We start from the raw sequence: 22547 nt of genomic DNA, 5'->3' as shown, positions 1-22547 counted from the left end.
CTTTTATCCTCATAAATTTATTTTAATTGCTTCCGGATTTGCTTTGGAACGAGCTTTGATCGTATATTGAATCTCAGGCAATTCCGGAAGCCACTAATTGTTAATTTCATAATCCATTTTCAATTCTAATTTTCTAAGCATGTCTGTTCCTATTATACCCATTGATCTTAATTTGCACGCTATTCTAAATGATAATTCTTTAGTGACATTGCCTAATTTCCCAGGAATGAGTACTTGGCCAGTGCTACTTACTTCCTCACCATTAGATCCAATTAATTTATCCGAATCAGGGATTTTAATTTCATAGTTGTTACGTTTAATTATGTTCAATAAATTTTGGCCTACATATGAGTGTGTCGTACCGGTATCGATTAACATCCTGTACAAATGTTCCTCAAAATCCATCAAAACGTGAAATCTTGTTTCGTCCGGGGTATCTAAATCTAAATCTAATTTTTCGGGCGTTTTATTTGATTTTGAGGATGTATTCACCCTTATAATCTTCCCTGACCGTTTCCCTTATTTTGGAAATGACAACATTCATTTTTATGTGGCCCGGTTTACCGCAAAAATAACAAGTAATCTTATTCTTATTATCTCCATATTGCTTACGCTCCTGATCTCCAGAATTAGAACCCACCGCACTCAGTGCACTTGAATGCGCATTCCTGCTCTTCTGATCCATCTTTACACAAAAAATCACACAAAAAAGGTGGACAGAATGACACACCAACGGGGGTGACGGTGGGCGCCAATCCTGAGGGTAAACGCCAGTCCGCAGCTGTCGCTGATGGCGATTATTAAAATAACCTCTTGCTCGTGGATACGTTAAATTTCGCACAAAAGAAATTAAAGGATTATATCATGAACGACTGAAGCATTTCCTTTTGCCGTTTTGAGATCGACCTTTGTAATCTCCTCGCTCATTATAACCTCTATTCTGACCATTAATATGTTTATTATTTTGAGTTTGGTTTTGAATATTACCCTTTCCACTATTACTCTGATTCTGATTATTGTCTTGATTTCTATTTACATCTTTACTTTTTGAAACTTTTAAAACTTGCCCTCTAATTTTTTATTTTACCATTTCTGTTTCAAATTCTTTCCCTAAATTTTCAAATTCTTCAAAGTTTTCAAAATCATTTATATTCATATATAATTTATATTCTACTCTTAAATGTTTATAAGTTCTTCTAAATTCCTATTCTAGACCTTTTCTGGGTAGTAATTTTGCAAATAATTTTCTGATTTCTGTTAAAAATGAGTGAATGTCTTGTTCTCCCTTTTGATGACAAAATTTGATTTTTATTTTTAATCTCTTCTGTAAATTTCTCATATATGTAAACTTGAATGAAATGTTTTTTAAAATCGCCCAAAGGATTTCAATTATGTCTCATTATACGGCACCACTCAAGAGCTTTTCCCGATAAAATTGCATCTAAATTTTTAAGAATATCAAAATCAGTAATTTGATATCCTCTTTTTAATCTGTATAAGTCATCTAGAAATTGTACCGGATTATCATCTTTTCTATTCTTAAATTTAAATGGTCAATTTGACTTGATCTGAAGCGGGGTTTGAAATATCCCAAACGGAAAATAGGCCTCTGAAATATTCGTATTATTATGGGTTGACATATTCTTAGATTGGGTCTGTCTAGAATCTGGTCATTTGCTATTAATATTAATCTCTATTTTCATTCTCTATTTCTCGATAACGACTTTCTAGCTCGGGCTATCTGTAATCACTTTCACATCTTTCTCTACTATTAATTTCTCGATCCGGATTTTCCCAGTTTCTATGATTTTCTGATTCAAAATGCACTGTTTGATGTGCACTCCGTTCATTACTTATTCTCTTTCTATTCTTCTTTTTATTCTCCTCTAATTTTCTCTCAAAATCAGTCTACCTTTTCTCTTTTTCAACTTCTTGTCTATTTCCACGCGATTCAAAAAGAATTATGCGCTCTTAGATTTAATTTTTCCTGCAGTAAATCGTTATTTTTCCTTTCTATTATTTCGTGCTTTTTAACGCTTCTCGTTCTCTTCTAAAAAATTCATCATAAGCAATTAATTCGTCTAATTCGTTAATTACTTGCGTATTTGTATTTATGAACGAATCTACTGCATACGTTTCATTTCTCTTGAAATTATTAATTTCTCCATCTTCTATTGATCTCCTACCCACCTATAAAATTTCCACTAGCTCTGATAATTCTGCTTCCGAAAGACCAGAATCTTTTGCCGCATTATTTCAGTTTCTAGGACAAAGTACAATATTTGGCGGTATGCGGTCTGACGCCACGCCAAAGTATGAGATTAGCGGCAAAAGACTCGCTGGCGGGTATGTTGAGTCAAATTTCGCACGAGTGACTCTATGAAGCGTGGTCAATTGTATTTGTGGCAAAGAGTTTACTCTGCCAACTGTTTGACTTAATCTACGAACTATACCGTGGGATTCGTTCCTATTTTGCGACAAATTTATGTGACTATGAAATTGGGTTTCATTATGTTCTGGATTATTTTCGTTCCTTTCTAATATCCCATCTCCGTGTCTATTTTCTAAACTTCTTTCTTGGACCGTATCTGTCATTTTTGTGATCTTAATTTTTCCCGATCTTAGTTTTATAAATTTTTTCATTTTCCTTACTTTTATTTTTAGAGTAAAATAAAAAATAAACATTTTAATTTCTTTAGTTACTCATTCTGAGAATCTTCTTAATTTTATCTTCTCGAAAGACCGCTATAATCTTCAAATGACCTTCAAATTAACTTTCTATGACTTTATTTCGCCTAAAGAAACAACATTTTCCCCTCTAAAATCTGAAAAACATAAACTAAACGTGATGATAGGCTTGACCTTAGTCTTGACCTAGGTTACATTGTCACCGGTGTTGATTGGCTACATGGCACATGTGGAGATATATTTAATCACTTACAGAGGAACTGTAGATTGATGGTAAAATCACCAGGAAAAGCCGAGGCAGCGTCGACGTCGTGATCGGGTATTTCCTCGATAGTCAAAATCTTAGAATAGTGATCCACGCCAGTAGGCACAAGCACAGGCATTTTTGCGCGGGGGAGGTATCGTATACGAACCAGCGAGTTTCGCTAACTACTCTCTCTCGATCGCGGTGAGGCGAGAACTGGCGATCTGTGTTCGACGACCAGCTAACCTTGTTTTCGGGATTTTTCGACCCTGATCGCCAAATTTCGGTCCTCACCCCTTCTTAATTAGACCAGTGCTGGAAGCAGTAAGGACTCTACTGTAACTTCACGTTCCAAGTTTGAGGAGAGAACATCATAGATTCTTCTAACTTAAATACCCAAAGCTAGACACAAACAGATTGCTTTCGGCTGTTGAAATAGCTGCTATCAAAATGGAAGTATAACATCAGCTTCCTATTGATAAACTCCCCTTGGAAGATGTGGAAAACGAAGACTTGATTAGAGCTGAAGGCATAGGTCTAAGGGGTAATAAACATCATGTACCGGATCCATGAGAACCACATCCGAATATTAATAACGATGATGTGGATAGGGAAATCCGAGAAAAACTACAGCACCTTGAAAGGAATTCTGGTCATGCTTTACTAGAGTAGAGGTGCAAACTGTTATATACTGTGCAGCTATGGCAACCGTTAGAACGTTGGACCGCAGAACTAGGCCTGCAAATGCAGTTTTTGTCCCAGCAAGGGATCGTGGTCCACCATGAAAGATCAGGTTGGATATAGATGTCAGCAAAATAATGTGCAAATTGGGTAGATTAACTCAATACAAAAAAGGAAATTTAACCAGAAAGGTGATAAACCATTTTTCTAAAATCATCTACCCTCGGCACATCGAGACATTAAGACCAGCAATATTGGATGAGTTTATAGACTCCCAATGGTAGCAACTTGATTGTCTTAATGTCAGACGCCGTTGATACAAGAAAAGTAATTTCCGAAGGCAACAAAATCGAAACTTTCAGACAGATGAAGGAAGGTCCTATCGTGAACTGAGTGTAAAGCAAAACAACCAGCAAGGCACTGATTTCCCTCAATTAAAAGATATGACTAACTACTGGTCGGGTGTTTGAGGAAAAATGAACGAATTTAATTTAGACACTGCGTGATTCAAACTGGAGAAAGCAAGAGCAAGCAATAACCCTGAAATGTTTCTGACAAACATCACAGCTTTAGATGCTTCAGCGGTTTTGAAAAGGGCATGCAACTGGAAACCTCCAAGTCCGGGCATGGTGCACAACTTCTTGTACAAGTATCTGACAAGTGTGCATCTTGCGTTGGCAAGGTGTTTTCAGAAGATCATTGCACAGCAGGATCTGATGCCAGGCTTTATGCTCCAGTGTTCTACGTATATGTTACAAAAAAATGAGACGCCCAAAATCCACCTGATATTCTACCAATAGCCTGTCTTCTAAGAATTATACATGCCTTGCAGCTATCATTGCAGATAAGGTATATTCTAATTGCGACGAGAATGATATCCTTGCAGAAGAACAAAAAGGATGTTGTTGAAATTCGCGAGGCAGTAGAGATCTAATCACTGCAGACGCTGTTGCCATGACTCAAGCTACTAAGCGCCGAATGAACTTACACATGCCATATATTGAATATGAGCAAGCGTTTCCTTCCGTGCCGCATGACTATTCTCTTAATGTCTTAAAACTTTACAAAATCTGCCCACGCATTATTGACTTCTAATTCATGCGATGAGGATCTGGGGTACAATGATCAAGTATTTTGATCATGAACAACCAAGGAGAACTAGATCAATATGCCTTACGACGGGTATATTTCAAGGAGACTCCTTCAGTGCACTATGGTTCTGTTTAGCCTTGAATCCATTGAGCAAAACACTCAGCAGTATGTCTCATGGTTTCAGAATTCATGATAATGACGATGGTCATCTAGTGACCCATCTTCTGCACGGACATCTGTACGGATATCTTCTGTTCGGACCAGACTATGACCATCTTTTTATAGTAGAACTTCACAGATCACTCACTCACTCGTTTATATAGACATTTCTGTAATATGTAATAATGAATGTCTTTATTCAGTTAATTACTTTACGAATCCGAAAAGATCGGACTTCGATCTGTCGCGATTCACTGCTGGTCGCACACTGTTTTCTCAAGCGACAAGGCTATCATCACAAACTCAAACTGGAAAATCACGTGACTTCAAATATTCCTTTAAATAATAAGAAAAATAAAAATAGCTTTGAGATAGGCGATGTCGATAAATTGAATAATTTTCAATCGCATAAAATCTCATAAAGACGAAACATCACAACTTTAAACATACCGCCCGCCTCGTGAGTGGTAACTGCACGGTGAAAAGAAAAAACAATAAGTGCTTAATCGAGTATTTGTCAACAACGCAAATGCCGCTCGCCGTAAAGAAACAGTATAAATGTAACAAAAATTTAATAGTTTTAGCCGCCCGCCATAATCCACTAAGTTTACGGAATAATTTTTTATAAATCTAATTAATTATAGTTTGTTCAGATTTCGATCATTTCTTTCGCTCTTACTTGTAACAGACAAATCTGAGTAATCGGACGCTCGTATTCTGAACTGGAAGTTTTTACGCGAACAGAACGTACTAAATAGTAATTTCCCTTGTAGCATTTAGCTATGCAACCTAACAACCATCTAGAAGGCGGTAACGAATCATGTTTCAAAAGAACGATATCACCGATCACAAGATTTAGTTCTTTGTTGAACCATTTGTAGCGTTTTTGTAAAGACTGTAAATAATCAACAGCCATCATCTCTAGTAAATATCTGCAAGTTTTTGTACTAACTGCCATCGATTTAATCGATTTTCCGAAGTAATTTCCAATGAGGGTTCTGGAATGCTGGTCAAAGGGGCTCCAATCAGAAAATGTCCAGGTGTAAGATAGGAAAAGTCTTCAGGATCATTTGAAAGAGAGGCAATAGGACGGGAATTAAGGCAAGCTACTATACGAGTAAGAAGGGTATAAAACTCTTCGTATGTAAAAGTATGTGCACCTAAAATTCTTTTCAGATGGTCTTTAAAACTCTTAATCCCAGCCTTCCATAAACCCCCAAAATGAGGAGCGGAAGGAGGTATGAAATCCCAAGAAGTACCTTGAACTGCGAACTCATTATGCAAATTAGCATCCAGTCTAAGAATGAAAAGACATTTTTTTGATTCCCGGTCAGCACCATGAAATGTCGTACCATTTACACTGTACAAGTGTACAGGTCAGCAACAGACGAAAATCTCAACGTAAGTTTTGTAACTCTTTCTGTCACGACCGAAAGCAAAGCGAACATTAAATGGGCCTGCATAGTCCACACCAGAAAGTGTGAATGGACGACTTGGGGTTACTCTAAATTCAGGTAAGTCTCCCATAAGTTGTTGAGACACAGGCGCTCTCTCACGAAGATCAAAGGTGAGCATGCGTGGCGATAAGCTCACTAATGTGCTGACGCGGCAAAATGATAGGATGCTTCTCATCAAAACTGATAGGAGCATGCCGTAGTCTTCCACTTTACCTTAAGAGATTGTTGGAATCCAAAAATGGATTCAAACTTTTTAATAGCGAGTTCTTTGAAACCACCCAATCTTCTTCGTTCAAAGCTTTTATCTCATTAGAAAAGGAATTTTCCTGGACAAATTTAATCCAAAATATAACAGCTTGTCGGAGTTCAATAGCCTCAAGAGACACGGTTGAAAATTTAGGTTTAAGCTTATTAAGTTTTGAGTGTTTGAACACAAAGGCATCAATAAACCTTTTGGAATAGAAAATTACGCTAAGCAATCTTGGTTAAGAGTAGGATTTAAGCTACTTTTGATCACACTCAAAACTTGATGACTCTTAAGTGGCCGCTGTTCTAAATTTGATTGCGCGGGGGCTGCGTGGCGATATTTAGGCCATTTTGAGGAATACAAAGTTAACCAAGATGGACCTTGCCACCATGAGGAATGCCTTATCAATTTTTCGGGCGTGAGTCCTCGTGTAGCGCAGTCGGCTGGATTATGTATAGTAGAAATGTATCGCCATTTCGCGCGAGGTACCAGCTCATGAATTACGGAAACTCTATTGGCAACAAACACAGAGCAATTGGAAGGACGTTTTCCTAGCCAAGCCAAAACTGTTACGGAATCAGTGTGACAGTAAACAGGTATTTTATCCAATGACATATTTTGCATGACAAACTTAAGTGTCTTAGTTAGCAATGCAGCTCCACGCAACCCCAAACGAGGAAGCGTCAGAAAAGCCATGAAGTAGCCAAAGTTCTTGCATCTGACTATCTGCACCAAACGAAACATCATCGACGCAAATATTATTTTCTGAATAATTTGGACTAAAGGAAATCTATTTCCCTCATCATTAGCTAACTGCTTAACCACTTTGTTAGCCAAATGAGGAGCACAAGCAGTACCATAAGTAACGATTAAAAGTCTACAAGCGACGAGCCTTTTATCAGGAGAAATCCAGGGAATTCTTTGATAGTCGCAATCCCGAGGGTCAACTAGAATTTGTCTAAACATTTTTTCAATGTTAGCCATATAAACGAAGCGATGTGATCTCCAATTCTAAATCTGTAACTTCTTCCATTTTCCGCTTGGAAGGAAATAACAGCCACAGTGAGTAAGTTTGAGCGCGATAAATTTTGATGATTATTTAGAAAATGAAATGAAACTTTCTCGTCTGCTTCTTTAAGCGAAACATGATTCATCCCCACCCCCAGTGTGGAATTGCCGGGATCATTTGATTTTGACAGGAGAGAACCTGAAACTGCCAATTGAGAATTATCAAAAAAAGTGTGCGTATCTAGTAACAAGAAACACGTATTCCTATGGATTTTGGGGCGCTGAATTCAAATTCGGTATCAAAAATCACCCAGCACGTCATGGTTGAGCCATAACCTCAAAAAATGACGAAAAATCATGCACTGAGGCAAATAAATTTCAAAATAATGCCTGTGATGCAATTTTTCACTTCAAAAACATGTCGGCAACTGTAAAGATTCAACCCTTGCCTGATATCAACTCATTTAGCATAACTTTACCCAACAGAACCTGACCTCACCTAACCTGAGTTAACAGAAATTTATTGAACTACACGTAAAGCTCTGGAAGCATATTTTCCCAGTAGCAAATGTGCGCTACATCAAATGGGTCAACTCGAGCCTAACCTAGAAATAAATCTAACCTAGCCTAACCTAACCTCACCTAACCTCACGAAACACGATTAAACTGATTGTGTTGTCCCGTTGTGTTCGCGGTACTGTTTCATTCAGCTTCGGCTTAACCTACATAGAGGTTTAACCTATCCTCACCTAACAAAACCTGACCTAACCTAACCTAGCCGAATGAAATTCAACCACACGTGTAGCTATGTAAGCGTACGGTTCTCAGTCTTAAATGTGTGCTATATTTAATAGGTTAACTCGATCTTAACCTACAAATGAATCTAACCCAGGGACTCAGCCAATGTGGATCCGTTGCCCACCATCACCACGTGGAGGTGCCCTGGTTACAGACACAGGCGAATAATGCTACCAACAAGCGGTTACGAAACTCCAGACATTTACTGCTATTAATGTGAAAATATGAAAGTATGCAAGTATGCAAGAACGGGGTTGCCAGCGTCATCGGTCAGGTTAGGTCAGGTTTTGTTAGGTTAGTATTGGTTAAACCTCTATGTAGATTAGGCCGAAGTTGAATGAAACAGTACCGCAAGCACAACGGGACAACACAATCAGTCTAATTGTGTTTCGCGAGGTTAGGTTAGGCTAGGTTATATTTATTTGTAGGTTAGGCTCGAGTAGACCCATTCGATGTAGCACACATTTGCTACTGGGAAAATATGCTTCCAGAGCTTTACGTGTAGTTCAATAAATTTCTGTTAATTCAGGTTAGGTGAGGTCAGTTTCTGTTGGGTAAAGTTATGCTAAATAAGTTGATATGAGGCAAGGGTTGATCCTTCACAGTTGTCGACGTGTTTTTGAAGTGAGAATTTGCATCACTGGCATTACTTTGAAATTTATTTGCCTCAGTGCATGATTTTTCGTCATTTTTTAAGGTACTGGCTCAACCATGACGTGATGGGTGATTTTTGATACCGAATTTGAATTCAGAGTCCCAAAATCCATAGGAATATGTGTGTCTTGTTACCAGATCCGCACACTTTTTTTGTGTGGCTGTGTAATTATCTGAATGCAACAGGGAATTAGGTCTCCTACCGCACTTGTAAAATTTGAATTTACTAACACAATTATCTGGTCGAACCAATATGCATCTCCCATTCGTTGAGAGTACCAATATCAATCTTTTTAACCAGTATAAAAACAAGTAAATCACTCCAATGTTCTGTTAAGCGTTCAAAATTTTTGAGAGCCGCCAATGACTCATTTGTTTTATCGCGTAAGTTTTTCAAGTCTTCCAGAATATTATTCGACACATCAGGAAGATTGATAAAGGCTTGTAAATGAGTTGAGATTAAAGTTATTTTGTTGTCAAATCTGGCCTTCAGTGACTCAGAAGTGGAAATAAAGTTAGCATTATTTATCGAAACATGTCTTAAAAAAGCTTTAGCTTCGCCCTTTATGGACAATTCCAAATAGTGTTATCTTGTTACATTTGACAAGGAATCGTTTTGAATTATCAAAGCATAAAATTAAGTGTGTTGACAATCATCTAAATATCAGCTGGAAAACCTGTTATTTCTTCCTTCAGGGTAAGAATAATGAAAGGCCGATCCAGTAAAGAATGACAGCATGAAAGAGTACAGTACAGACTGTTTGGAAAAGAACGACTGCTTACACTAGGTGCGAAGATGTTGTCACCAGCTTATCCTTGCTATGTGACCTCAAGCCGTCATATTTTCCACCTAGTTCCTGTGCTTTCACTTAATAAAATTTCTCACTTTGATCTTTTCTATACCAATTTTACACATTTTAATGTTTTTTCACGATCTTCTATTCGGCTCGAAGGACTATTTTGTTTAATGTTTATGTTTATAAATATTATTTTTTCCAGATCAGGAATAGATAGAGAAGAATCGTTACAAATAATAATAAGTTCAAGTTTTATTTTAAGTATAGAATATTTGACAGACTAAGATCATGTTATAGAACCACACAGATCACTCATTCACTCGTTTATATAGACATTTTTGTAAGATATAATAATTAATGTCTTGATTCAGTTAATCGCTTTACTGATCCGAAAAGATCGGACTACAATCTGTCGCGATTCACTTCTGCTCGCACACTGTTTTCTCAAGCGTCAAGGATATCATCACACTCTCAAATTGAGAAATGACGTAACTTGAAATATTTCTTTAAATAATAAGAAAAAGAAAAATAGCTTTGAAATAGGCGATGTCGATAAATTGAATATTTTTCAATCGCAGAAAATCTCATAAAGACGAAATATCACAACTTTAAACAATAGTTGTTCGCGTAGACATGACGAAGGACCAAATGCACCACAAAAATCTAGCGATTGAAAGAGCAGTTCTACCACGATATATAGGGGTAGGGGCGTTGTATATGTCAAAAAAACGGTGTGAGTTACAAGTCATACAGTTGTAAGATCATTTTAACAGCAAACGAAATGTTGCGCTTTACAGCACCATCTGTAAAACGGATGTTGACTACATACTCTTAAACTTGTCCTTATATGGAGCGTTGCATATCACGACAGAAACCATAAAGGAATTAGAAATACAATGGAGGCAGAAAGCTATGCATAGTGAGCATCCCAAAACGTTAGATCAAAATAAAGTGGATAGTCAGGCATCCAATATTTGGCTAAGAAAGGGTGTTCTGTATCCAGGGACGTTAGGATTCGGCATTGCGATACAGTTCAAGGTTGTCAGCACTAGGAATTGTCGCAAACACGTGTTACATTAAGACGTGATAGAGCAGTGCCGAATATCTGGAGATACAAACAAATCTATCGAGCACTTTATTGATGGCTGTGGCGTAATGGCTCAGAAAGAATATACGCACAGACATAATGATGTAGCGGGTATTATACATTAACACTTTGCCCTAAACCTAGGACTCTTAAAAGAATGGATGCCTTTCTATAGATACATTCCAATACCCGTTTTAGAAAGCGAAAATTACATTTTATATCGAAACGTTACTATCCAAGCGGATAATTAAATACGGGCCAATCGACCTGCCATCGTGATGCGAGAAACAAAAAAGGTAGAAGAATCTATATAATCAACATTGTTTCTCCACTAAATCGTTACAAGCCGTCAGAAATACTGAAAAACAAGCGGTATCTTCGGTATCATCGTCAAACAAGTATCTCACGACCGTGAGATAGGAGGTTAGAGTCTGTAACGGAATCAATGCGACAGTCCGGCAAAATTTTCGTGCACCCTGAGAACACGGAGTGATCCAAGGACTACCGCCTTCTGCATTTTTCCCGCAAGAGTTTTAGCGTATTGTTGACACGCAGGGATACTTTTCAGGTTATTAACGAGTAAAAGTTTGGCACCTCCAAAACCGCCGATGATAAGGACAATTAGTTTAACAGAATATTCCAGGTACAATCGTTCCAGCATATGCGGAACTTCCCATTCTCGACAATTGACTCGCTTTCCCTAGAAGCATTTAAAGGAGTGATATTAAGGTCAATGCCGTAAGAGTGACAGAGATGGTAATAAAGCATTCTTAGTGCCGCATTGTGCATTTGGACATAGGTCGTTCCCGCATGAGTTTGATAACTAGATAGTATGTGAGCTAAACGTTCGAGGTGTGCATAACACGCCCTGCAGCTATCCCCCCGAATGTATTGGCTCAAAATATGGCGACGGTATGTTAGGGTGTAAATGACACCGTCTTGGCATCCCAAAATCAAACCCTCCGTACCAGACTTAAATTCGGGCGATTTAAGGAAAGCAAACGTTAGCTCACACAACATTGACAGATACTACACACTTTTGTGGAACATACCGTGCATCCTCTTATCGAGGAGCTGTTCACGAAAGTTTTTCTCTTGTGCTTTCTTATTCCGGGCATTCAGGAGTGAGTACTCGAGATGGATAAGATTTGATGCATTTTGCTAACCCCTCATACTGAAGTTAAGTCCGAGTGTTCCAGCAGCCTACTCCGCTGCTTTGCACAGAAAAGCTCCTTCGCCCACTTCTTCGTGATTCCTGACCATTTTAAGAAGAGGATCTCTTTCATTTGCAATTCTATGTGCTGTACACAGAATAATCCAGTTGTGAAGACACTCAAGACTCAATATTCCGCGACCACCTTGACGGCGTGCGATATACAGTCGCAGAACAGAAAACTTAAGATGCATGCTTTTGTTCATGCATACCTTTCTTGTCCCGATATTAAGGGATTTGAGCTCGTTCTTCGTCCATGGAACTACTACAAATGAACAGAGTACTACTGGAACAGCAAGCATGTTCGTTGCAGATACTTTGTTCTTCGCCGACAGTTCCAGAGACCAAATTTGCCGGATCAGACGTTTGTATCTGCTTCGGAGAGTATCCTTTATAGGTGTCACATCCTGAATGCGGCTCTGTGACACGCCTAGGTGTGTATAAGTCTCTCCAGCGCAAAGGTGTCGTATAGCGCTTCTATCAACGAGCTCAGGATCTTAAAGAATGTCATTAAGTTTTCCTCGCTCTAAATAAATCTCGGCGCATTTGTTTAACCTAAATTGCATTTCAATTTCCTTAGTATATCGTTCGACAATCCCTAGACATCCCGCTATGCCTTCCTTTGAGCCCCGTTTTTCATACATTTCTTGCTACACAGGTTCAATCGCCCGAACAATCCTATCATTTAGGATAGCTATGAATATCTTATAGAGTGTGTTTAGACAAGTGATTGGCCTGTAATTCTTCAGGTCAGCTAAGTTGCCTATTTTTGGCAGGAGAATTGTCGGCTCTTCCGACTTAAATATAAGGTGAAAATACGGGCCAAATGCTGATGGGTTGAAGGAAACTTCTTCCACCAGAAGGTTTTGATACAATCTGGCCCCGGTTCGGAATACTTCTTCATCTCTCTTAGCACTTTTTTCACCTCCTCGGTAGTGATGGGTGGGCATTCTTGATTAGGTGTTACGAGGGCATCACACAGCTCCTTGAAGCTTTTTATATTTTCTCTGTCTTCGTTCAGTCTATGCTGCACTTCGTAGGCTTTTCTCCAAAATACTTCAACCTCCTCTGGTTGGGGCGGGTGGTTGCCAGTAATTGAAGGCTCGTGGAAGAGTTGAGATGGGTCAAAAAGAAACTATTGATTTTCTTTTTTTTTCTCCCATCTCTCCCTCCATTCTAGACTTCTCTTAGCTTCAAATAGTATCCGTTTTCTCTCAACAATATAATGCCTGATGGTCAGCAGCTTTCACTTGTTAAGTGTGTGATAACGGGTCTGGAGTTCGCGCGCGAACTTTCGAACATTGGCGGTAAAATTCCTGCCAGATGTGATGTAGTCAATCACACACTGAATGCGGGACGCGTACTGTCTTTCCCAGCCTATCTTTATGACAAGCTGATACATTTGTCTTTTGGTCTTATGATCAACCGTTGGTTTTGTTTTACGGTTCGCATCGGCCAAAGCTCTCGCTGCATTATACACACAATAATTGATAGTCCAGAGGTCGGATTCTTCGGAAAAATGTCCAAGAAGCTCGTCATCCATTTCAGCCAGATCTTTAGGCTTGAGAAAAACCTTGGTGTTGATGTTTCTCCGGGTCATAAAGCATCGCTCTTCCTCTATTGAATGCCTGCCCGCAGTTGGTCTTAAGTGTCGCCTCTCTTTCTGTGTGACCCGCTTGTTCTAGATGCGGTAGAGTAGGCGTTCCGCTTACATAGCCCCCTTTTCGGAGTAGTTCGGCATGGTTTCACAGACGTGACTGCGAAAAGTGCGATAGCTCCGGGTGTTTCTCGCACCACAGAGCATGAGCCGTGCCATGTAACCCCGTTCAGGGCCCATATTTGCATCGTAGCACTTTAGCAAGTCGTGATTTAGGCGCTCCGGCCACCTAAAGGTCCCATGATTCTGCCGATATATCGCATTGAATCCATTTTCATTGGTCCCCCAGCTCTAGAGTGGTCGGCATTGTTGGCCGACCCATTGTCGAGAGCCCTGCGCGTTCTGTTGTTTTGAACCGAACTTACTACTACTATGTTTGGTGTTGTCATTGTTGTTCCCACGAGAAGCTAGGGAAAGGGATTCGTCCATCCTTTTAGAGTCCCGCATGCAATGATAAGGCTGCGTACTCTGAGAGGTCGCCCGGTATCCCAGAGTCACCGTTCTAGACACCTCATCCAGGTGCCATTCAGCTTTCGGCACGGTTTTCACACCTCCGCTTGGGGGTTAATTCCTTCGGGACCACCCCTGGACAATTGTCCGCGACGGCCTATCTATTTTGTAACCATACTCAGCAGAAACCCTTGGTACAGGGACGCTCTATCCGCAACCCGAGGATACTTTTATGACAGACTGACCCTTTTTGTTAGGACAGGTATACACTCGAAGTTATAAACTGCTCGTGTTGGAGTTATTAAAATTCGCTACATGCGATAAATTTATGTCTTCAAGACCTAGAAACATGTCTCCAAGAAATGAATTGAAATCTGGCTCCGTCTATAAACTGAGACAAGCTCGAGTCGAACTTTTCGATTTCAGCATGTCTTGATTGTGGGAAATTCAAGTCAAACTGAAGTCGAAGCATTTTTACTCGAGTAGAAACTACAATTTTAGTTTAAACGTGTATATATTTTATTTGAAAATTCGTCTTTTTCATTAAAAAAATGTCCTTGTTGTTTGAAAGTTAATATTAATGGTAGGAATTCCTTATGTTTTTTTCAAAATTCATAAATTCATTGAAATAATTTTTTCAGCTGAAAATTAAGCTATTCCGTTTCTGCTTAACAAATTTCCTTTTTTTAGTTGACAAACTCAACTGTCTATTTTAAAATTCATGTATTTTGAAAATTTGTATTTCTCGGTAATATATAATTCTTCTTACTTGAAAAAGGTTCTAACTTTACTAATTTTCTTAAAATCTTTCTATTTTTTTGTTGATAATTAAGTGTTAATGGATATAACTTTTTGATCGAAAATTGATCTCTTAGGTACGAAATCATTTTTTTATATAACAATTTAAATATTTGGTTTAAACTTCGTTCATTTACAGAAAATGTAACAATTGATTTTTGGTTAAAAATGTATGTTTTTTAATTAAATATTCAATTTCACGGTGAAAAATTTATCTTTTTTGTAGAATATTATTCTCGTTGTTTGTGTATTCACCTCTGTGCTTAAAAATTCAACCATTCTGTTGTAAATTCGATTTTTTATGTTGTTAGGAATTAATTTTTTCAATTAAAAAGGTAACTGTTTCATTTTGGGTTAAAACCTTATTTTTTTAAGCTGAAAATGCATTTCTGCCGTTAAAAATTATACTTTTTTCTGAAAATTACATTTCTTATCTTTGTTCTTTTTTGTTTGAAATTGATCTTTTTGATTCGAAAATCCATCTTTTAAGGTAAGAAATAATTCATCTTACTTGAAAATGAACCTATTTTGGTTAAGAATTAATTTTTTAAATTGATAATTTCTTAATTTTGTTAAAGATATAATTCTGTTTGCGTTAAAATAAATTTTCAACTGAAAATTCAACTCTATCATTATTAGTTGCAGAATTTATATTTTATAGTTGAAAATTGATTTATTTTTTCGTTGGAAATTGAACTATCTTGTAAAAATTTGTTGTTTATAATCCTCCAAATCAATGGAGGCAGAAAATCCACAATATCGGTCAAGTTAAGAATCTTCAATAACTGAAAATGCTTAACGTCTTACTCAGACTAGATGGAAAATAATGTTTTCAAATTTAAAATAATTTTTTTTCTTGAAAACAAGATCTTTCTCTTTCGTTCCACTAGAAATCGAACCACAGGACTTCCGAATCTACTGTCAGTGAAGTATCATTCCCTGATGATATCGCCGATTCATTTTAAATAATTACTTGTACCATTAACACCTAGCTAAAAATTAGTGTTATTTTCTTGAATTAAGGTTCTTATTCTGATCTCCCTAATAGCTGAATGGAAAAATACCTGACCGGTAGTCCGAAGTTTTGTGGTCCAATTCCTAGTGGACTGAAAGAGAATGATCTTGTTTTAAAGAAAAAAAAAATTTTTTAATTTGAAAAAATTAGTTTTCCATTTAGTTTGATTGAGACGTTAAGAATTTTCTGTCATAAAGATTACACAGGCCCACAAAAAAAAGTTGTCTGCACGAGAGAAGTGACTAGGCTACCCTTATGGATTTTGAGCTGCTGAATCCGAATATGGCCTCAGAACTGATCTTACGCATCACAGGTTCCCCCTAGATGCAGACAACTCTTTTTTCGGCCTGTGTGACCAGAAATTCCCTAGGCTTTTCCGTACATTTTGCATCTTGCAAAAAAATCAAATAAACCCGAAAAATATGAAGTCCATATTTAGATTTAGCACGCAAACCTGCAAAGGATATAGCATTTTTGTTATTTTTGCCTGTCCAAATCTATGTAATATGAGAAAGATCTTCAATTTCCCTAGAATTACCCAAGATAGGGGAAACGGAACGCACACTAGAGAATTTCAGTGTGCAATTCACGTCTATACAAGTCCCGGCACTTAGTAATATAACCTTTGTCTATTTTCGCGTAAACTGGTATTATCGAAATAATGTCAAGAATATCCTTAGGTTTTTGTCTATTTTCTGCATCTAGGGAAAAACTGATACGTTTCGTGCAGGCAAATTTTGCTTATGCCCTGTGTGACCAGAAAATCACTAAGCTTTTCCCTAATTTTCGCATCTAGGGAGAAAATAGTAAAAGCTCAGAAAATGTAGTGGTCAGATTTATATTAAGAGCGCAAAACTACAGAGGGAACAGCATTTATCTTATTTTTTGCTGCATAAGTGAGTATAACATGCGCAAGACCTTCAATTACCGTAGATTTATCCTAACTAGGGGAAACTATGGGCACACTGGGGAATTTTCGTGTATAAAGATTCTGAAGAGTCACAACACACAAGAATTGGACACCAGTACGTTTATTCTTCTGTATACTGGTATTATTAAATTAATGTCCAGAATAGCCCTAGTTTTCACCCTATTTTCTGCTTCTAGGAAAAACTAAGACGTGTAGGATAAATCCTGAGGTCAGATTTGGATTCAGCAGCTCAAAATCCATAAGGGTAACCTAATCACTTGCTCACGCAGACAAATTTTTTGTATGTGCTTGTGTGACGAGAAAATCCCGAGGCTTTTCCCTACTTTTTGCATCTAGGGGAAATCTGAGACATGTAGGACAAATTCTAAGGCCATATTTCGATTCAGCGGCTCAAGTTCCATAAGGGTAGCCTAGTCACTTGTCTCGTGCAGACAACTTTTTTTTGTGGGCCTGTGTTATCAACTTGATGTATATTGTGGATTTTATGCTTGCATGGTTTTGGAGGGTTATCTACTGTCAGAGAAGTACCATTCGCTGGTGATATAATAGATTAGTTTTGAATAATTACTTGTATCCTTAACACCTAGTTAAAAATTAGCGTTATATTCTGAAATTAAAGTTCTTATCCTGATATCTCTAATAGCTTAATGGAAAAGCACCTAACCCCAAATGAGAAGTTTTTTGGTTCGATTCCTAGTGGAGCAAAAGACCTTATTTTCAAGAATAAATTTTACTTTAAATTTGAAAAAATTATTTTCCATCTAGTCTGATTAAGAAGTTTAGCATTTCTTGTTATTGAAGATTCTTAATTTGATTGATATTGTGGATTTTTTGCCTCCATGGTTTTGGAGGGTTATCTGCTGCCAGTGAAGTACCTTTCGCTGATGATATAACAGATTAATTTAAAATAATTACTTGTCCCATTTACACCTAGCTAAAAATTAACGTTATTTTTTCGAATTAAGGCTATTGCCCTGATCTTTCTAATAGCTTAATAACAAAGCACCTCACTGAAAATTAAAAGTGCTGCGGTTCGATTCACAGTGGCGCGAAAGAGAAAGATATTGTTTTCAAGAAAAAAATTTTCATTAAAATTTGCAAAAATTGCTTTTCATCTAGTCTGATTAAGATATAAAGCATGTTCTGTTGTTCTAGAGTCATAGTTTGATTGGTATCGCTGATTTTCGACTTCCATGGTTTTAAAGGGTTATAAACTGTCGGTGAAGTACCATTAGCTGATGATAGAAAAAAATAATTTTGAAGAATAACTTGTACCATTAACACCTAGCTAAAAATTAACGTTATATTCTGAAATTAAAGTTCTTATCCTGATCTCTATAATAGCTTGATAGAAGAACACCTGAACAAAAACCAGAAGTTCTGTGGTCGATTTCCAGTGGAGCGAGAGAGAAAGATCTTGTTTCGAAAAAAAGAATTTCATTAAAAATTTGAAAAAAATTATTTTCCATCTAGTCTGATTAAGACGTTAGGCATTTTCTGTGAATGAAGATTCATAAGTTGGTCGATATTGTGGATTTTATGCATCCATGGTTTTGAAGAGTTATCTACAGACGGTGAAGTACCAGCCGGTGATGATATAACATTAAGTTTAAATAATTACTTGTGCCATTTACACCTAGCAAGAAATTAGCGATATTTTATTGAATTAAGGTTCTTATTCTAACTTTTCTAACAGCTTAATAAAAAATCACCTGACTGGAAATCAGAAGTTCATTGGTTTGTTTCCCAATGGAGGAAAAGAGAAAGGTCTTGTTTTCAAGAAAAAAAATTATTTTAAATATACAAAAATTATTTTTCATCTAGTGAAAGAGAAAGGTCTTGTTTTCTAGAAAAAAAAATTTTATTTTAAATTTGAAATAATTTATTTCCGTCTAGTCGGATTAAGACTTCAAGCATTTTATGTTATTGAAGATTCTTAACTTGATCGATATTGTGGATTTTCTGCCTCCACTAGTTTTTGAGGGTTATCTACTTTCGCTGAGGTACCATTTGCTGATGATAGAAAAGATTAATTTTAAATAATTATCTGTACTCTGAAAACCTAGCTAAAAATTAGCGTTAATTTCTTGAATTAAGGTTCTCATTCTGATCTCCCTAAAAGCTTAATGAAAAAGCACTTGACTGGAAATTAGAAGTTCTGTGGTTCGATTTCCAGTGGATCAAGAGAAAAATATCTTGTTTTCAAGAAAAAAAATGGTGTTAAATTTGAAAAAAATTATTTTCCATCTAGTCTGATTACGAGGTCTGTGTACATGGACTTTTGGAGACATGTCGTTTAGGCGTAATTTTTCAAAAATATGATTGGTCAAAGTTACCCCATATTTGAAGGCCAGTTTATCGGCTTATAATGATTGTTTAAAAAATTATATAACACATAAACGTAGATAAAGTCTTTCTGAAAAGATGAACGTGTGTGAGGGAATTATTGTCTTTAAATAAATGCTGAAACATGCATAAACGAAAAGCATTTTTGGGTTAAATTTAAGGCAAGTAACTGCCGTTCCTGCCGATCAAATCCTAGAGAGATCTTTAGACCCGACCAGGTTGTCGTACTCAATGCATTGCACACCCTTTACCTCGCCCGGAAAGTTGAATGGTTACAAAAGAGTGGAAATAATAAAAATGTTGAATTACAAAAAATTGTTAATCCGTTTGATTAAATATAATACATTTTTTGAGAATTTGCAGAAATTAAAAAGAATTGAGAAAAACTAGACGAAATTAATACAAATTTAATCGGCATTTAAACAGCAATCAAGTGAATTGAAAACAAAAAATATGGAAAAAGTAATTAAATTAGGTGAAAATTGAGTGAAATTAGAAAATTTTTTAAAAATTCAAAAGAATTTAGGATAAACTAATCAGATTTCAGGGCGAATTTCCAGGGAATTGTAAAAAAATATTTTAAAACCTCTTCAAATCTTCGAAACCCTATGCAATCCCTCATGTCTTGTTAAGCGTTTCTTTAAAGTCCATTAAAATTTTTAAACGCCTCAAAATTACTAAGACCCTTGGAAATGCCTTGATATTGTTTAAATACCTTGAAAAGTGTCATTGAATATTTTAAAATATCATAAAATATTCAAGTCTTTGAAAGCCTTCAAATTGCGGAAATAAATAGAAAAATATGTGAGAAATTACATTAAACTTAAATTAAACAGAAATTAAATTACTGAAATCGATAGGAAATTTCTTTGTAATTTAATAAAGAAATTCTGTAAACTCCTACAAAATCGTTTAAAGCTGCCGGAAATGCCAAGGATTTTGATAAAAAATACGTTATAAGGATATTCTAATGAAAAAAATGATATATTATTAAAGCATGTTAAATGTACTAAAGTACATTAAAAGTTTTTAAATTCCTCAAAATCATAGAAATCCTCATGAATCTTATAAGATAATGCTAAATCTTTTTAAATATTTTAAAAGCTCATATACGCCCTATAAAATCGTTTCATATCTTCTAAAATTATAGAAGATTGTTTATCCTAATGTATTAAGAAAGATTTAAAATGACATAAAAGTAATAAAATTGATTTTTTTAAATTACTTGGAATGTTTTCAAATCACCTAAAATGCTTATGATTAAAAGCTGCTAAAACTGCTTTCGAAACTTATAAAATACCCTAAAATGTTAAAAAAATTTCTTCGGATTATTAAAATCTTTTTCAAAATACTTGGAATATTTATAATCTTATAAATTATAAACAAAAATCTTTTAAAATGTTTCAAATACTTTAAATAATTCATAAATCGTTATAGGCGTGAAATGAATAGTGATTAACCCACGAATTAATGTATTGATTAAAAAGTGTATAATGTTACTTTTTACATCATCCTTCTGCGAAATAAATTATTTGTTTTTGACGTCAACTTTCCTTAGCAACTAGAGTGGCAATGCTTTTGAAACTTTTTTTACTATGTACCCTTTTTCTGAAGATATTCTAACTATGATTGGCTGTCAACATTTTTTTCCTCTAAAAAGCTCCACCCTTTGGGGCGTTCTTATCATATTTCTGTCTCTCTCACACACTCAACTTAGAGTTCCCACGCTAGTAGACAGCCCTCTTAAGCGCTAAGATAACTGTAACTTTAATATTTTATTCAAGTATATATAAAATCCGAGTATTTCAGTATATATAAAATTGTTCGAAAAAAGCATTACGTGATTCTTGTTCGGTCGCTTAAAATATTCCCTCATGATGTTATACTTAATTATCATTTACTTAATTTTATTATAAGTGCAGTCCAAAAAGTCAGTGGACGGAAAATTTTCTAGATGAACCAAAAGATTTTATTCAATATATTGCATTTTTGTTTTGTTTTAGATTCACACTGTTAGGAGAAAGGGTTACTAAAGAACCTAGACCAAGTTTAATCAGCTACTTGAAACTTTCTGCAATGCCACTCAGGGCATCTTTACAGCAACTGGCATCACTCTATGATGTTTTAAACAAGGACGCTAAGAAGCAGGGATTAGCTAAGTACGCAGGATATTCGGATGAAGTTTTAAACATTTTGGAAACGTCGGTTGGCGGTGGTATTGGACCACAGCTTAAACATATTTTAGAAAACACTTTGGAACGCAATGAACTTACCCGGGAGGATTCAAAAGTACAAGCTCAAGAAGTCCTCTTAAAACTTAAAGATTCTGGAAGCCGCTTGAGTACAGATCTTCGACATTTATTTCCTCTCCGTTATGTCCCATAAATAAATAAACAATCTCTAGAATTTTATTTTATAAGAGCCATTACACAAATAAAAGTGAAAAAATTTTTAATTCATAATAAATTATAATTTTAATTCAAAAATCAGTGGGGAATTATATTGACCCTCGAGAAATTTTTTTTGAATAATTTTAGGTGGACATTGTCTAAGGGGTCACAGTGATTGAATTTAATTAGATTTTTATTATTATTATTATTATTATTATTATTATTATTATTATACTAGTAAGCTATATCCCTTTTGAAGTAAACTTTACTCGCTCCGTTCTATCTGGGGATAAGTCGAGGAAAGTGATGAAATATGTGATGAAATATGACAAACTCTGTTCTGTAACCCTATGACATTAGTTTTGTATCACACATGTACCCATGTTATAATAGTGTTGTTATATAAATATATACTACTTACGGAATAGTCATAAGATAATAAATTTGCTTAATAATATTTTTTATATTATCACTGAACTTAATATATAAAAAAAAATATATAAAACATCCACTGGCGATTCGAGCACAATCGAAGCTACCAGATTTGAGCCTACAAACCGAATTTCCGCAGTGTCAGCCTACAGATCAAAATCCTATATATTTCAATCTAAATCCTGGGACCAAAGGTGTGCGAAAAAAATAGGTAATTATAGAAAAACAGGTTTTTTCTTTATTACAACAGTCTCTTGGTCTAGTAAAAACAAGTTTAGTCTAAAACTGTAAGTTTCAAAGTTATTGTGCTCACAGGTAAACTAAGCGGCAAAGCAAATTAATTAAATCTCATAAAGTTGGCTTCAAAAAGACGGTCTGTTTTTTCCTCATAAACAAATGAAAT

The 22547-nt window shown here is 36.1% G+C and overlaps 1 protein-coding gene across 1 annotated transcript in view; it reads left to right on the top strand.

Moving 5' to 3' along the window:
* The window catches only part of LOC117171995, a 176394-nt gene extending 154234 nt beyond the window's left edge, over positions 1–22160 (top strand). Inside the window, exon 4 of the mRNA XM_033359711.1 lies at positions 21326–22160. Within this exon, the coding sequence (XP_033215602.1) occupies positions 21326–21707 (382 nt within the window). The 3' untranslated portion in view covers positions 21708–22160. The remainder of the gene's footprint in view (positions 1–21325) is intronic.
* Positions 22161–22547: the final 387 nt, after the last annotated feature.

The sequence above is a fragment of the Belonocnema kinseyi genome, chromosome 4, assembly GCF_010883055.1.
Source record: "Belonocnema kinseyi isolate 2016_QV_RU_SX_M_011 chromosome 4, B_treatae_v1, whole genome shotgun sequence".
In the NCBI taxonomy this organism is placed as follows: Eukaryota; Metazoa; Arthropoda; class Insecta; order Hymenoptera; family Cynipidae; genus Belonocnema; species Belonocnema kinseyi.
The sequence above is the reverse complement of the archived record's forward strand: the minus strand, read 5'-3'. Positions and strand labels throughout refer to the sequence as shown.